The 19,192-nt window shown below is 36.8% G+C and overlaps 1 protein-coding gene across 5 annotated transcripts in view; it reads right to left on the bottom strand.

The window, feature by feature from the left end:
* Positions 1-19,192, bottom strand: part of LOC123720193 (ecdysone receptor) — an 80,042-nt gene that overhangs the window by 16,907 nt on the left and 43,943 nt on the right. For 2 of the 5 annotated variants that reach the window (XM_045676724.1, XM_045676723.1), the window contains exon 1: positions 2,154-2,805. The exons of the other annotated variants lie outside the window; for them this stretch is intronic. In XM_045676724.1, the coding sequence (XP_045532680.1) occupies positions 2,154-2,466 (313 nt within the window). In that variant the 5' untranslated portion in view covers positions 2,467-2,805. Of the gene's footprint in view, positions 1-2,153; positions 2,806-19,192 lie in introns of those variants that run through there. 5 annotated transcript variants of the gene reach the window in all.

A 19,192-nucleotide genomic window follows, 5' to 3' on the forward strand; every position in this document is an offset into this window, starting at 1 on the left:
TAAATGAAGGCATCACACGAACGGCATTAATATGCGATATAATAATGTGAAATGTTTCGGAGAGAATCTTTTAAATCGCGTTTCGAGTCGTTAATCAATCACAGTTGAAGAAAAAATATAATTAAGAATATTTAAGAGGTCAATGACTAAATAGATAATAGAATATTCAAATACGATGTGATTTTTCTACTATTTAAATTTAATCACTTTGCCTCATTGTCTGTTTTACACGATCATCGTACTTTTCGCGAATAATGATTATTAATTAGAATTTTTAAATCATACCTAACGTGGTCTAATTCTAAAGGCGATTGTCATAACATTACAAAACAGCAACTCATTAGAAAATGTCCGCAAAACGTTTTTATTATGTTTAATATTAGATTCATGCTTGATTTTTCTTATTATTCAACGAAAATAATCTGACATTTAAGTGAGAATTTGTAATAATAAACGAAAGGTGTTTCTTTACCTATTCTTTTTCTCAGTTTTGTTATTAGAAAGATTTTGTATTGCAATTAATTTAGTGTGTTGTTTTGTCTTAATAATCATCGCAGGCACCTTATAAATGTAGAACAAAAGTGGCTTTAAATCATTTTCTTTTAGTAGCATGTTCATTTTATTCATATATCATGGACATTGCTTGTCAAGCTATGCGATTCACTACCGAAGTGGTCTCAAACCGGTCCAACAAGCGGCGACTTCGACGAATCTCACTGCATACACTTTTAAATTGACTTCACTTATCTTAGATGATTCCAACCTTTTCATTTATCTTTAAAATGCTTCGAATGGATCGGACAATTCGCATTTCTATTAAATTAATGCTTGCGATACAAGCACATTTCAGACGAATGTGTGAGAGAAGAAATTCATATTTAGCGCCTTAGAAATTTCTCTCGAATACATAAATGGAGGCATTAGGTTTTTTTGGAACTATATATAGAAAATGCTTCTTTCATAACTCGTCAACAGTTGATGGTAATAGGAGGGGAGGCCATCATCCTGCCTCCCCATCGCCACCCTCTCCCTAGAGAATTGATGATAGATTAAGTATTGTACTATTCTGGCAACAAAAAGGTATTTCTTAGAAAAATTTAAGATTTTTTTTTCTTCCATCTTTATTTGTTAATAAATTTCATGCAAATAGGCGAATATTACCTAAATAGCGATACGATGAATGGATTTGTAATAGGAATCCTTTATTATAGATTCAAAGAAATATGTAGGAAAAAAATTAATTTAAGGAGAAATACTAATTGGGCTCTTAATTTATTAGAGTTAAGTTCTATATAGAGATGTGGTCTTCATGTGGTCTTCATGTGGTTCTCCGTCCGTCTGTTATCATAATTAAGACTTAATATGTCATTGAATCGTCGAACACATAGTTTTCAGCTTACATCGTACGGGGCTGGTGTAGTCGTCTTGGCCGTAACCTGTTTCCGGATAGACTGTGTTAAATTTTCCACGGTAACCTTGAGCGTGTCGCGATAAGAATTACTCATATATAATGTTCCACCTCCAACCTAACGTTTAGCAGTCAATGCCGAATTGAAAATAAAGGTAAAGTAAGTAGGTAAGTCGGTAAAATCATATTCTAAGACCGCTTTGGCTAGATAAATATAGATGACGTATTTTCACTTTACATCTTTGCCGCCTACGAACTATGTCATTACTAAGATTAGTCATGGAAACGACAAAACAATTCTCATAGGGAACGATCATTAATCAAATAGGTTATGCAAAGTGCAATGTTATGGTGCGCAAAGGAAGACAACCGAGTTAAAAAATATTGTCCAGATCTTACTCATATTAAACTCATTAAAGCCTTTAACGCGAGAGAGCAGTCTTTTAGTTAATATTGGGCGAGTCCAACAACAATAAAATTGAGTTATTTTTTTAAGGCATAATAGTTATCATATGTTTAACCCTTCAAATTGTCTATGTCAACAAAACACTAGCTAATTGCAATAATGTTTATGTTGTAGAAGAGACATCGGCCCGTGGCGCCCGGTCAAGGTATCCGGGCCAAAGGTCGATGACAGACAGCGGCGCTTCTCTCCCGACAACAGCAAATCGCTTAACCGCCAAATTTGACGTAAACACTAGAATCTTTGAACGGGTACGAGATAGAAACATGTCTATAAACTAACCTGATGATATTGATTCATTTTCAGATTTTGGTGTTGTGGGTGGCATCGGTAGCGGCATAGATGGCAACGGCTGTGTTTGAGGTTGCTGCTGCTGCATTGTGCAATGTGTGCCCAGCAGGGATTGTGTCGTGTTATAGCTAATTCCATCGTCGTAACCCCAAAGCTCGAGCCCATACTCAGGCGAGGCGAGCGATTCTGGGGACATAACCATAGCCGCCGATAGACCCAAAGCAGATGAAGACGTAACTTCAGATGAGCTCTCCTCGAGCATACGCAACGGGAATCCTCCGTTGTTAGACCAGCGGCGTCTCATGACGACTGAAACGCATCAGTCGCTCCTGCAATCACGATCACCGACGGACATTCTCCGAATGTCCAACACTTCACTTTTGATCACACTAAAAACTATCTAAACGCTCTATCATCCACTATGTACCGGCGCGTCGAGACCGAAACAAATTTCTAACACAAGCCAGTTTTAAGTCTTACAAGACAGAAAGTCTCGAACGGAACCAACTTTTTGTTATTTACAAGTAAGAGGAAAGTCACACGAGTTAGACTGTTGGTAGAGCCAAAGGAGTAACTTATCGGGAACGCAAAATACAAATAAAAACACGTTGCGCGCGCGCGACCGTCGTCAACGGAGTACGAGCGAAGCGAACAACGACGCGGCCGCTCTCACTACTCACTGCCACGGTCGACTGTGACGTCACAGCCCCGCGCGCCCCTTAATGCCCCCGCTAACGCCATAACCAAGCGAGAACCGAGCACCAATATTATGTAGAGTTGTAAAGCGATAATAAGCGGCTGCAATGCTCAATCAACACAGAATTATAGCTTCATGTGTCTAAAATTAACAACGACACCTAAACTCATATATTTTTGAAGCCCACTAACTAAATAAGGATACAGAGTATCTACTACTTGTCCCCAAAGAAACCATTATTCATCGCCGTCGTCTAATGGAAAAGTTATTATTATTATTTTCTATTTTAAGAAAGGTCATAGATAAGAACATTTAGGTCTGCCCAGATTTGGTGGCCATGTATTATTAATTTGGTAAGGTAAAATTACTTATTAGATAAGATTGGACGACGCGAGCAAAATTCGGTTCGACTTGGATGGAAGTTCGTCATCATCACGTGTTCACACGTTCGTTGACCTGAATGTTTTGGAAGTATCTACCAGCAAAGCAAAGTGCTTACCTGCTTACATTATAATTGTTTAAAAATATTATAAGTATAATGGTAGTATTATCAAGTTTAGAGAATTCCAGAAACAATCGCTTGAACAATTGTATGAATGGGCTATGTATACTAAGTTATTACTTAGAACTAAATACCAACTACACAATGGCTGTACTACACACGCAATTGCCATTTTTTAGCGATACTTTAATCCCCTTTCCACCACAAAATGTAGCTTAGAGATCGGGTTTCAAGTACAAACCAATATTTACAAAACAATAATTAAATTCTGACTTTTGTAATTGAAATCAGTGAATAGAACCTCTCAATTCGTAAACAGGGCCGTGATTACTTAAAATAAACGTTTTTTGTCGCCTATACAGATAATGTTGAAGTCGTGAGGTTAGTCAGTCGTGCGTGCACTTAAAGTTACCTCCCCCTCCCCCCAACTCTACGCCACTTAAAAGTCATCACTTTGAAGTTATCGCAATTGTCTACTGAAGGACTTAAAAGCCATAATTGGGTCCTAGATTATACCGGTTTCCATTTACAACATAAATATGTCCACCGGCCACTGCAAAAGTTACTTTTGTTACATCACTCAAATGTCCATGTATATGTGTGTAATCCATTAAATTCAAGGATAGGTGAGGTCTCTTTTCATTTTCTACCGCATTTACCATGGAGAGTTCAGAGGAGTTGTTCGAAAGAATACCTGCAGCTGAGTTCCATCATCGGATGTCAAGGCAGAATACAAATACCATCCATAAGGCAGATTGGGAAGGCAGGTTGCCACGCACCACCACTATGTGGAACCAACGGAAGTATTTCCGAAACAATTCGAATTAGGTCCTTCAAGAAAACAGCGTACCAATTCTTAAAAGATTTGGTGGTAAAGCATTTGAATTTGTAGGCATTCTAGCAATGTGTGCATCCATAGGCGGATGGATGCACACATTGCTAGAAGGGGGGGGGGGGGGCTTACACTTGACATGAGGTGAGCCACCTATTACATAAAAAAAAATAAGATACTTTTGCGCTAAAACAGAATTTACCTACTGGTATGCTTAAGAGCATTACAATTGTAATGTTACCGAATTTCATTGTAGGACTGCTATTATTTGGGGCGGGTTGTTACCTGAAACAAAAATACTTTATTAAAGTTATCATACAACACTACCGAAACTGATAATAATCTATGCGTTGCCTTTGTTACGTTGTAAATTGAAAGAGAATGTCAATTTATCAAGCGAATCTGTAAAGAATCGCTATGACTAGCTTTCTCGGTACAGCGATCTTGTGGTTAGACGGCTATTTTTAGTGAGCCTCTGACCGGTTTGTATCTGCTCGTATTATGTATCATTTGAAGTCGAGCGGCTTACGTAGTTCCTAGCGATGCAGTCGTATAAAAAGTGGCTCGGCGGAATGGTCTGCTGAAGCGCAATTAAGACCAAGGTCTCCGGGTTATCAAACCCGTGTCGCCGCGCCTCGATGCCGTCGCAAAAAAATATAGCGAATAATGAAGTCGATGGTATTAAAAGATAATAGCGGAGTTAACACGCCGGCTGCATCGCCTTAAATACCCACATAAAATGCCTTCGACATTCGTTACGCTCCCAGTGCAAACATGATACTTCATTATCGAAAAGAGCGTTTGACAACACGCTTGTCACTGCAGAGTATCTGTAACCCTGTATTCATTATAGGCTACAGGTACTGTGGCAGGATATTGGCTTCTGTGATGACACGTATGGGCTACCTCTACGATGTGGTGTCGCTTAGGGTAGTCAAGGCTGCGAAGCATCTGTTGCATACTCAATGCGATAATCCTGTCCGTTGACTTCCATGCACTTGACAATAACTGATGTCAGTTGCGTGAAACCATATTACCGTTTTATTCAGTCACACGGCCGATTATGTAATGCTTAGGCTACGGCCTGTGTTAGAAGAAGGTAGCCTCTCTAGTGTTCAACATTAGTTTTACTTTCGCCTGCAACGAATAACACATTTCTAGCTCATACCGAATGAACAGGATATTGAATCTTGTTCATTGTGAGTTAGAGTCACATTTAGCTTAGCTGCGTAGTATTTGAAGTTACTTGGTGGTTGTAACCCGTAAGTGATATAACTGCGTCCGAAGGATGTGGCAGTCTATTTCGAGATTTGGCTGTAATGTGGGAAATGTCTAACGTCCTGGTCATTTCCCCACTTGTTTTAGGTTGCATACACATGCATAAACTAGATATGCCACGACCAACCAACAAATAACCACGACTGGGAGAACATTGATCTAGTTTTTTATTTAAAAAAAAACTAATAAACAAAATGTAAAGATGTGGTAATATCAAATAAGAATTATACACTTGTGAATCACGATGTCGGCAAATTGAATAATTGATAGTCAGTGCTTCATGAACCTCCGTACAATGATAAGCAATTTTTTCATTTCGCCAATTAGTCACCAGTTTCGAGAAGCTGTTATTAAGCCAAGTCATCCCTAAAAACCCACATCCTTCAAAACTTAGCTCGCACTTGTGAAATTCGCTAATTAAAATATCGAATAGCATTCACAGGACTTAAATAGGTCAAAGCAATACAGCGTCGACCGTTGTTTGTGCGTGAGTTGAATATAGATGCATAAAGTGCATTGGTTGCATAACGCATTGTCCTCGCTGCAAAACGATGACACAACTATCCGAGGCCCGATTACTCCAACGAATATGGTTAAATCTGAGATTTAGTCGATATTCGTTTTAATTATGCAATCTCTTGATCTAATGACTATGAGGCTTGTTTGTCCCCCCGAAAACGAACATACAGGACAACCATAAAATGCAGTCACCGCAGTCTATGGACACCTATGATGGTGCTGCGGGTGTAATTATTATGGCTCCTGCGGTGAACAGATTTGGGAGCACCGGCCCAGAGAAGAGAGCAGTATTGAATATTAGGACGTTCTCGTACCTCAAAATTGCTTAGCCCATGCAGGACTGATAATGGTAATCAAAGGTAAAAAGGTACGCTAGTACAAACCGTTATAAAATGTTATTATTAATAATAAACGACGTTTATTCTTGGCAAATATCAGGTTTTGTGAGATTTTGACATATTTTCATTCAACATATAATGTAACTAATTTATATTTGTCACGCGGTATAATCTAGTTTAAGCCAAATTAAAAAGAAAATATTTAAATCTCTGAGGTCTATGGCCTGGCATTAATCATTTGAAAACAAATTGAATCTGGAAACTTAGGATTCCGTACAACGATTTTTTTTTAAATGTAACAGAGGGAAAACGGGCAGGAAGCTCACCTTATGTTAAGTGATACCGCCGCCCGTGGATACTTACAATTCCAATGACTAGTCTATCGGCTATATATCGTCGGTTTCAATGTAGTGTTAGTTTGCTCCGAAGTATTCTTATTAACTACTTACCTTACTTATAGAAAGAGAGAAAGAGAATTTATAGCATAAATAAGTTTTGGTTTGGGGATCACTAAAAGCAGATTAATTGAATAGAATTACGAGTGTGGGCGAACAAATTTTTCTCAATCACAGCGGAACAATACGTAGATAAACATTTTTTGTACATTTTAAATAAAATAGCAATTTATTTCTTTAACATGAGCCGTGTCGGCTGTCACACAAGCCGTTGACTCCAGCTAGAGTTCTTTTGCCAAAATACTGTTCTGCAGGTTTTTATAGAAAAGATTGACAGCTTGTGTCGTCTCCCACACCATTGCCAACTTTGCAATTAAAAATATAATAACGTATTCTTATTTCAACAAACATGTGGGCTGTAGCGCGATCACAGTTTTTTTTTAGAACAGCAATTAGGCAACCAGATGCTACTCCATTGTCATGTGCAGACCATAAAGGCAGCTTCTAGGATATCATTCGTTACCATTTGTAATGTATCAACAATTACGTCAGGCTTCTGTTATTTGGGAGTAAAAAATTACGAATCTCTTTCTAACAAATTGTTCAGCCTTTTCTGGTCAATGCAGGTTTGTTCATAAGTCCATTATCTCAGACCTCTGAGAAGACATTAATGGTGGGATAAATTGAAGATAATTCTATCTAATTGCTAGTCACGGTCATGGCCAATAAGCACCAATATGCTATTACACATCACGATGAGAAGAAGGCCTTCACTTGTTTTTAATATAAACATTAGTTTCCCATCTCTTCCTGGAAATGTTAACAAGTGGCGTGTTGTGCAACAGCAAAGTATAACATAAAAATGAGCCTGTGCTCGAAGTAATATGTGCGAGAGAGATCGGTTAACGTAAAATATGTACTTGACTGAATGGCCCGAGATTTTATTTACACAATTGAGCACGACGAGCGCTGCATGACATATGTGCTAATATGAGGTTGCCTTGAAGACGATTTTAAATGTTCATCGAGATTTGCGAAATAACCTTCTTCGAGGAGCCCACAAATATTTATTGCCCGATTCTAATAGTGCGAATTCCGCATTGCCTTTTAAAGAGATTGCCAACAACGGTTTCTCGACTGACGGCTCAGAACGTGTGTCCTAGATGCAACGCTGGACAGATGCCAAGGTAAAAATTACAAGTTTGAAGCGAAAATCGTGAAGTGCAATTAGTGCACTTATGTGAGACAATAAACAATTGTCAGTCATGTAGGTGCAGGAGTTGGTGGCGTTTGTTGTACACGGGGTAAAAATAGCTCAATGTAAATACATAGATCGTGTTACTTAGACCGGCAACTGAACGCCTCTCGGGTCACGGGCACGTCTTAGTGTATTAAATTTATAGCGTCGTAACTCGTAGCTGTGATCGCGCTGCGAGCAACAAAACTGGCTGCGCTGGCGACTCGGCTATTGTTCACGCTAGGAATAAAAGTCGTATTGCAAGCATTGCCAATGGGAGCACTTGTTTAAACTGCCAGCACGGGTATAATGCACGAGTTTTACTGCCACCTCTCGTAAAACTATCCACGCTATTTCCTACACGCATTTCAAAATATATTTCTGGTGTAACATGTGCATTTGTGTGTAGAGCAATTCATCATGATAGCGGGCAAACGGCTAAAGATTTAATTTTGAACTCATTATACAGCTCTCATTTTGCTTAACCGAAAAGCCCTTGAATTTAATTGATTTCGCCCAAGAATTGCGTTCCAATCACGTTACAATGCTGCGAACGCGATTCTGCCCTTTAATCAACTCTTGTAAATCATTTCCGACAGTCGATTCCTTCTCATTGTATCAAGATATAAACGATGACCGTGAAATAAGTGTTTTGTTTTTGTTTTCGATTAAAGATAAGTTCTTTTGAGCCAAGAAGGATGCGGAGCTTAAGAAAGCTTATATTGTAAGCGGCATTTTTAAGATTCTTCATCTTGTCTCACGTCTACCTGCAATAAATATTGTGGCGTGTTTAAATTGTAAAGTCAGTTTATAGCATACATTATAAGTGGTAATTTAACCGACTTGAATGTATTTGACATTTCAACGGCCACCAGTGCCTGTGTACTACACTTCATAATTTAAAAATTATAATCTTCATTAGCTATTAGTTTATAGTTAATGTTCGTAATGTAGACTCAATATTATTGTACATTCAGAATATCCATTATATGTTATTACATATATTTTAAAATATCTTTAAGCCATTGCATTGTAAGAGAGAAAGTTCAAAAAGCTGTAGTTCTTTTACAATACTCGATATTCCTGGGTTGTCAGGAGTGATTAGGTGTTTACATCCATCCATCCATCAAGCAGCTCTACATTTGCTAGTCTTTCAAGACTCCATTAAGAAGTATACAAAAGTCATAAATATAACAACACAAGCTATTCAGAAATATTAAAACCGACCCAATTCATACCTATGTCGTAAGGCACGTAGACATTTAGTGGAAATAATTATTTATCTGTGGAATGCGTGTCTATTAAAGTAAGAAGCACTAACGCCATGTCCTGCATATCAGAGTGCCCTTGAAACCCGATAATGCTGTTACGTAACGCATACCAAGCTTTAGATTAACAATTCGGCCGCAACAGATCGGTAATGTTACGTGCAGTTGTCACGAAAGTCCAAAATCCAAAAGTAGTAAAAGAATCATTAATTCCAAAGTTATTAACAAAGTGTATTTGTGTAATTATATTAATTGTGCTTTCAACCGAAGTAAAATATGTACAACGAAAATCTGTTAAGCGATTGTTGTATAGTTTACAGATAACCTTCGGTATCTATAAAACGGTTAGTTACAATTGGGTACTCAGAAGCAGGTCAACGGATCAGGGCAGATCTTCTAGCCTTGACCTAACCACGCCTGACTCAGGGCACTGCATCCACTGCAGCGCGCGTGCGTCACTTTATCAATGCAATTAGCTCATATATGACTCCTATTTTAAGCGAAGGGGCTTAGTTTTAAAAGTTTTGTTGTTAACCTTTGCGGTTGCATGGGTTTTGTTCGTGATTGTCGTAATTTGACTAGTGCTAGCATTAGAATCAGTAAAGTAGCACTTAGTTGGATAAAACACTGCCGTACACATTGCAATTAAAACTATTGCGAAAGAAATATTAATAGATCTAGGCACTTTATTAGACCCTAAATACTTTTAACTGACGTAATTGGCTCTAAAGCGTGTTAGTAAAAGAGCATCCTCCAGGACATGCAACTGGGTCGCCGAACGGGGACAAGGCTGCAAACACATTATTCTATCAAGTTAGTTCACGCCCCGCTATTTGTAGACCTATATTCCTACAGGTTATTATTATGTCAAATTTAAACATTTGTAAATATCAGGTCGGCGCATTTTAATAATCATTTATTGCTTTGTGGTAGAAACAAGCCACAGTCGCAACTAACGATGCAGGCTTTCGTTATAATTCGAAAGCTACCACGAGAGTCTAAAATACCACTGTAAAAGTTCCCCATGAATTCGCCGTCAAAGAGCGACAAAAAATATAGCATAATCCTGTCTAGACATCTGTTAACATCTCAAATGTGTGTAACCCATAAGATGCTTGTAACCCTAAAGTTATCGTGTTATCTTGAGCCAACCTTGAGACTTTGTCGGCGACGTATTTGTATAAAACATGAATATGTAACGGATAATCATGATTTTATAAATCGGTAGTATTGACCCGTTTCTTCCGTGTTCACGAGGCCGGGCTTATCAAATGGCCTTATAATATTAAACAATGCATTCGCTGTTATCGTATGGCCTTCCTGTTTTAGGCTGCTTAGATTAAGTGATACTTCAAAGTCTGTCTTAGTCTGTAATGATTTATTATTGGAATCTCGACGAGCAAATTGTCACGTGTAAAATTCAAAATTCTCAAACTCTTCATTATCAATGTTCACTTAGCGAACCTTTGAATAGGTCGTGGGTAGGAACCGAAAATTCGATAGACGTAGAAATCCTATGATAAATGAATATAACAGTTTAGAGGCGTAATCGGTGAACGGTGGTATCGATTTGTAGGCAACTGTCAGTGCATAGTAGGGCAGCCTTGCATTATCGCGGCTCGCCCTTGGTCCACTTGCGCTATCTCGGGCACATCGCTGGAATCTGATAAACTCTACTTCATACCGCACTCGCAATTTCACAGACGATAATTTTCACGCCTCCGGTTTTAGTAATAGAGATTTGAACTTGTGTTTCGTCGAAACGGAGAAGGTTCTTTTTATATAATAACAGTGATATATTAACTAGGGGCCTGTCATAAATTAATACGACCGGACATTTATTCTTTTACATATTTTGAATATAAACAATCTTGCCTGTTACTCAGGGATAATGTAGCATTCTAATGGTGAAAGAATTTTTGTTTTTGTTCCATAAAAACATACAAGACTTTCCTCTTTATAATATGAGGAAAGATATAGAAAAATAAGGACATACTATAGCATCTACTAAACGACTCAAGATTGAGAACAATGAAAATCAAAGACATCATTTAGAAACCTCATCTAAAGAGTATTAGAGACCCAAAATATTGCAAAAAGTTGATCGGTACGTGATTCAATTTATTCTAGAGGTTTTTTACAATCGAACTAGCTCATGAGATACGTCACGCCAAAGATTTGAGACTAATAAAAAATTGCATACAATGGCTAGTGAACCACAAAACACATTATTGTGGGCGGTTTGAGGTTCTCTACGACGCAAATATGCACCACAACTTTAATGTATCATCCCATCCGTTAATTATTTGCGGATAAATAAAAAAACATATAATTTGTACTTATAACTGTGTAAAATGTGAATACATATATTTTTATACATTGTGCGAACCGGGTTCATGTTAAGTGACCTCCCCGTGGTCACTCACTATGCCAGGTGGCTCGCGAGTGTGTTGCCAGCCTTTACTTTTGTTAAAATCTGTAATTAACTTTAACATTTATATGGTTATTAATATATTGGCATTTGACTGACATCTGTTATATAGATGTCATGAAGATAAGAAAATAAAGTTAATAGTTTGTGAAGTTACTAATTAGTATCTCTATGGTCAGTAGATAGTAGTCAACTGTATTCTTATGCAAAGGTCAAAGCATTCAGGCAACAATGTGACACCTGCCTGTGCCTGCCACCTGCACTGCATTCATAATAAGTTTGCAGGTCTATTTACGTTACGTTACGTTGAGTACCTTCCTACCTACCTTGTTTAACTTCATTAAAAATAACTGTTAACGCTTGTCAACTAAATTTTTACAAAACAACGTTATTTCTGAAAGTAGGACCTCGTTTACAAATCATCTTAATTACTAATCATGATAATATTACAAAACTTATTTCAACTTATATGTACCACGAGATTATTATATTTTTTCAGTGTACACTGTGTGAATCGATAAGCTGTAATTTGCATTGTAATACAGCAAGTATTATAAGCATAATGCGAATGTCATCTCTTAGCATGTGTAGCTTCAGGTGCATAAAAAAGTTTATTGATATGAAAATGTAAGAAACTATGTAAAATAAATTAAACTGATCAGCTTCTAAGCCGAACAAAGTCAACATCGTCCCGCTCTTTGCTTTAAAGTAATGTAGAGTCAATATTACCTCTTGAGAATAAACGAACGCCACGAAGTTTGTTCTTATAACAAAGAGTAGCACGCCCATCTGCCTATCTAGAAGGCTAGGCTTAATGGGATTTCATTCGAAAACATAAAAAGTATTCCCAAGAAAACGAAACGAGTTGCGGTCAGTTGGAATATTTTAAATGATCTGAGACCTGTCCTATAACAGGTTGATGCACTTTGTCTCGAACAAATGCAGATAATGAAAGACAACACTAATTAAAACACACCTTTAACATTAAACATTCCTATTTTATTTTTTTATGGACAATATCTTTCAGTTTCATCCACTAATGAAGTTTCAAAATAATCTTAAAATCTCCAGAGAAGACAAAATTTGTTTGATTGTTTGTATGATTATATGGCGGAACAGAAAAATCTCAAATTATATAAGGTCATCGGCAATTAGGACGTTCCCACTAAATTACGTACGGAAACGATTTGGATTATTAGTCTAAAATTAAAGTTCATAACATATACATAGCATAGTAAAAGATTAGTACAAGAAATTTAGAGACCAGAGATGAAATTTAGAATTGGAATAGCTTGTTCATCACACGACTATTATATTTACTTTATTTTTACATTTTTACATTGGTACAGAAACATACAACAGATTGATTAAATACATAAAGTTACTACAAACTGAACAATATTTGTAAAGCTGAAGTCCAATTACACCTGTACACAGCATTTCAGTATACATATAGGTATATTAAATTTAATGACAAAAAATAGAAGTTATTCAGGTTGCAAGTCTTCACCACGAATAATCTTTTTAAATTCATAAAAACTATTATGAATAATATCAACATGAGACGTTGACGAACACAATGTGAAATTCAGTAACTGAGAATTTTATTATAAGTAATTATTTATTATTAGTAAAACACTATTTTATAACGTGGATTGATTCTAGAGAAAAGCAAGTTGCGCAAGTGCACGTCATGCTTATGCTGTCATGATACAGAGCATGGACCGTCTCGCTCTACTACGGCACGTGGTAGCCCACTTCAAGCTCCAAATATGAGGTTTGATTATTTCACAATCGTAAACGCTTGCAAATTGATGTCAAGATGCTTTTTGTGTTTTATGCTCTGCCGCAGTCTGCGATAAAACCTTCGTTTATTGCTCGACACCATTTTTTAGCTTTTGATAAAGCGATAATTAGGAGCAGAAGTTTTAATACGGCTTCATACATTAAAACGTAGCAGTGTTGGCCTATTGGGTTCAATGTGCGACTCTCATCCTTGAGGTAGTAAGTTCGAACGGTGAAGGAAAACATCATGACGAACGGTTTGGTTTTTTGTCTAAAAAAAAATGACGGCGTGTGTCAGACAGAGGAGGCTGATCACCTACTTTCCTATTAGGTTGACAAATGATCTTGAATCAGGTACGGAAATCTGAAGCCTAGACATAAAGGGTTGTAGCGCCTCTGATTTATTTTGAAAATATTGTATCTGTTCTCTCATTAGAGTCTACACGACTCTAAGAACACAAATACGGTATTATCACTAAGAGAAACAGTAAACTTTAAAAATATATTATTTATATGATTTTATGCCACAAATAATTCTTATCTAATAAAAAAAATTATTTGCAAATCTTTATCTGGAAGGACTGTATGTTTCAATGACACGAATTTTGAATGGGGTCAGATAAGGATATTTTGTATGATGAACTTTATATAAGAATCACATCCTATTAATAGAAGATTTTGCTCGCCAAATGTGCTGGTATCTAATATTTATTAATAAGCACAACAATGCTATAAGGTGTTTATTTTTTTTTACATATATGTCAACTCAACATAGCAATTTACCTTGAAATTAAAATTCCGAGTGCACTCTAAAAATGCTAACTAATCCTAATTCAAGATGAAAATTTGTGTTGGTACGAATCAGTGTTGTTTACAGATATCGCGTCCGTTGCCCTCTAAACAACTCGGTGACATTGACGGAGCAAATACTGATAACAAATATAATTCCTTACGTATACGTGGGTCGTTCAAATAGTTTAATGAATATTTAAAAAAATATTATTTCCTTTAGACGCGATTACATGGCGATAATTTAGTCGTTTTAGCAGATAAATTCCAATCTGTGCTATATAAAATATTAGACTTTGTCCTATTATGGTATTCTTTTGAATAAGCTTTTTTCTGTTCAAACTCGCTAGAAGAGAAAAATTCGATCGTGGTTCATCGCTATAAAATGAAAAGTTTGGATCAATTCCATTTGTCCCTTAGATGCCCCATCGCAATTATTATTATTGTTTGATTAATAGACATAAAGACGACTTGAAACGTTAAAGATATAGTTGGTATCCGACCAAAATAGTGTGACGTAATCTAAGTTTAGTGAACGTTTGCGTCGGTTCTGTGCCCCTAGCCGCGTTCGTCGTTCGGCAATGTTGAGAATATTCTCGGCTCAAGGTCTGTCCGTGTATTTCAAGGCCGAACGCAACGGGAAATCAACCGTCGCCGATCTGCTAATAGACATTTATAACTAGGTATTATTGCTTTGCTTATTTTTGCTTCCTTGCTGACCACGACGCCAGGCATGATCTGCCGATTAAAGAGAGAGATTATTGTTTTGCACTACTTTTAAAAAACTCTAAGCGAGAGACGAGAAACATTGTTCCGCCTGAAGTTGTTAAATCGAGATTAAATCGTTGTGCTCGTACGGCACATTTATGTATCAGAGTTTATGGCTCGTTTGATAAAAATCTGGCTAAACTACATTTGGTCCCTAAAATTTGCATTTGAAAAACATATCACGTTGCATGGCGTCATTTAGTGCCTTGGATGGCAAAATATTTATTAGTTTGCCAAAATGCTGTCTCGTACATTAAGAATTTATGCTTTAAACGTTTGTTAGTAAAAATTTTGAATTAGGACTTAACAATAAACGCTGTGAAATCGTCTATTTTTCTAGCATTTCTATTATTCGGTCCGCCATAGAACAATAAATAGTCACACATAATTCAAGTCATGGGAAAAGAACACGTTATAGTTTTTGTAAAGCGGGGAGCATAATTAGTGCGAGCTAAAACCAAGGATCCGTGATAATAGACTTTTTATTTCTAACATGCAATTCAATGACTTCTAAACAATACCTTTCATAGAAAGCCTTATTATTTCCATATAGGGATAACGTTCATTCGAATGAACGCCGCGTACCTCTTGGGTCAACGCAAAAATGTGTAATGGTTAAAAGTAGCAAACATATTTAAGAATTAAGGATTACGCAGTCTCAGATTTAAAAACGGAAGTCACTTTAAGACCGCTCATTACTTTTGCATCTCGAAGAGAACAGCCCATAAAGTATTATTGAACGATATTTATGAGTCAATTGAAGATAAAAGGAACGGTATCGTTTTACAAAATAACCGTTACTCATAATTCCCTTTTAATAAACTTTATTTTCCCAAAGGAACACGTACGGTATATGAAATGTTTCAGTTAATCACTGAAGGCAAAGTACAATTCTAAAATACTTTATGCTTAAGTCGTTTCTTGCTTTGAATTCCAATTCCATGAAAGTTTTAATTATTTATGTCCAATAAAAACAGGTAAGATTTCGCAATTATAAGTGACTAATGTAAGAATAACGTCGTTGAGTAATTTATTTAATTATACCTAAACCTACATACATTTAGCCTAGCTTAATGGGCTCGTTACATTAATGTTTCTGGTTCGTACAACTTGGGAAATATTAGGTACTCATTTTAGAAGGTAGTTACATCTTATCAGAATAGGAATTGCTAAATCAACAACAGTAGGCATTGACGATAATCAACTAAAACTATTAAAAAAGTTTAGTAGATTAATTACTAACAAATACAGCAGAGTTATAATTGTCTATGGATTTATGATTGGCACATTATTGTATTGGGTTTAAAATTGAAACTAAAGTAACTGCGTCAAAACCCGTTTATGCAAATGGTGTAAGTTTTGTGTGGAAAGCGGGCGAATGTCAAGTCAAGATCAAATCCTTCTTGAGTTACGTCATGTGTTTTTTCGTTCAAGGTGGATCGACATCCACCTTAAGTCCACCCGCAATTTCCTTTTGTTACGATGAGGTAAAGGGTGTTTCCGCTCGCAGATAAATATTGCCAATTTAGAGTTTGATCGTTTTGTGCAATATCTCTATAACAAATAGATCATTACGATTTAGTAACGGTTCACCATGTAATGTTATTGAAGTACAGAAACGGTTGAATGGGTAACTCAATCGAAAACTGTGAAGGGATTGTCCTTTTCCACCAAAATCGTAACTTTTTAACTAGTTAAGTCTAGTAGAAAGGGTGTTATTCGATAGGCAAAAAGTGAAGCCGTATTATATAACTTGATATTATCGTAACAGGATCGCGTTTTCATGGTCAAAATAAATGAGGCCTTGAATATTGTACAAGAGGTTTGTATTAGTCGGCTCTGTACAGGCACCTGATCAAACATGTGGGGAGATAAGCGGGACACTTGATGTGGGACTTGACAGATAACGATGCCTTCCTGACTCTAGTCTAGTACTTGAGAGCATAAACGAATATGGAAGCAATTTCAAAGGAATGTTCACTTAAAATGGAAATTCAATACTATTCAACCACGACCATTGGTGCTAGGCAAAGTTCTAAATCGGTCACAATTATAAGAGATTACAGCTGTAAGCTATATGCATCTATTCTTATGCAAATACTGAAATGAATGTGAATACTTGAACCCCGTATTTCTGCTAAGACATGCGCTACAATTTACATAACATCGCAGTCAGCGAAGAACTCAACAATGTAAAATGTATCAGTTCAAGGATGCTACGTTTGTTATTCTAGTAAATGTTTTTACCCGATCTAAAAAAGGAAGTAGGCAAGATGTATAAATTCCAAAATAATACTAATTCAAATCTGTCAGATCCAGAATGAATTGATGCCCTATCGAGCAAGATCGAGCGACCATGGCCAAAATTTCAATAGCCCTGAGCGATTGAGTCGACTGGCACGTGTAACTTTTTGTGCGAAACTCCAAAAGTTCTTTATTACGTCTGAAGTTTGTGTGTTGAATATTTTATTATGTAATATATTAATAGCTTCGTGGCATTCTAAAATATGTTCCGAATTTGTAGTGTTCTTGGAATTTCAGACAAATTCTAAAGCTGAATGGATCATCGCGTGACATGTACATGTATATTTATTAAGGTTGTCTACAAAATGTTCATGACGCTCATTGTATGTATGTAAGTAGTATGTAGTAGTAGTTAGTATGAAGTAGTCGAAGAAAAAACCCCATGGCCAGTGCAGAGCTAGAACGCGATGGCTACTTTCTACGCGACCTCGAAATGCTGCATTCACTTTCTTCACGACACCGGTTACGCAACCAACTACGGCCGACATACCCGCTTTGAAAGCGCTTCGCTGTCTACACCATTGACATATTTACACGTCTGTCCTCAATGTCTTTCATCTATTCTCTACATAAACAAAACAAAAGCCAGGTTTAATAAAGTTAACAAAAGGCAGGATACGCTCGAATTTAGAACGAAGCGTAAATCAAATGGTGAGCGAATTTGTAACAAATATAGCTGCGCAAGTTGCGGAGGGCACAAAAACACCAGGTGCCATGCTCGTTGCGTCCAAGGTCAGCGTTTCCTAGAGCTGAAGCTGGTCTGCATTTAGGTTTCTTTTTGTTTGTTGCATGTTCCTTAGTTCGAGCCGGATCGCGTGCAGTCAAACCAGTTTGCTGTTGGACTCCACCGCAACCGTAAGGCAGCGAGCTCATTAACTTACTATTTATTTAATTTTTTAAATTATCTTTAAATACAGTTTCGTCTGGAAACCAATCGATTACAGCCAGAGTCTGAAATTGTTTCCTAGTCCGTCTCATAGCTTTGAATATTTAATGATTTGATTGTATCGTATACGTACAGAATATATGTTCTTAACTATAAAAAACGTTTAGTACTTTATAAATAATTGTCGTTGTAATTGCCGTCACGAAAGTGTTGGTGCTCTCATCAGTCCGAATGCCGAGTTAATACATTGCTTTCTTATATTTCTCGAGAGAAGAGAAAAATACAACCCTGCCATGTACGTGAACCCTTAGGAGGCGAAACTGGAAAAGCAATATGAACAAAAAGGAGGGGCGGGCTGCGAATTGAGCTTTTTTCTTAGAAACCTCCGACAACTGCAAAGCGCGCCAGCAGGAAGTGGGGAAGGACTTAGTTTATGTAACCTAATCACCTGCCTGCTCGAGGTCAAGTCGTCGATTCGGAAAAAATCAAGGCCACAGCAGACGAAACGAGGCTCGGTTCAAAAGTTTTATATCTAACCCTCTGTTGTAAGATTACATAGCAGGATGTTGCATAAGTTTGTTTTGTTGTCCTCCTGCAGACCGCGTCGCATTTTGGATTAGTTTTTTGTAAGACCTATTCTTCATTCCTTTCAACTCGTAAGGCGTGCAACATAAAGCTTTCTCAAAGAATGTTTAGATCTTGTTTTTTACCTTTGAGAAGAGGTTTTAAGAGCTTTGTTTCTCATTACAATATTGGTATTCCCGTTGAAATTTTTCTGCAATGAACATAAGAGATACTTTCTTTTTATATTTATAAGAAAAGGTTTTTAAAATAAGTTTAAATATTTATTTAAGATGCGTTACAATGCCGCTATTCTATTACCAAACCAAACGTGTATTATAGTTTTGATCTTTGAAATCTTACCTATAAGTTGTAAGAGTAAATATAAACGTAATGAGATTGCTACTTTGCGACATTTTTAAGTTATTGGTACTCAAGAA

This window comes from Pieris brassicae, chromosome 2 (assembly GCF_905147105.1).
Source record: "Pieris brassicae chromosome 2, ilPieBrab1.1, whole genome shotgun sequence".
Taxonomy (NCBI): domain Eukaryota; kingdom Metazoa; phylum Arthropoda; class Insecta; order Lepidoptera; family Pieridae; genus Pieris; species Pieris brassicae.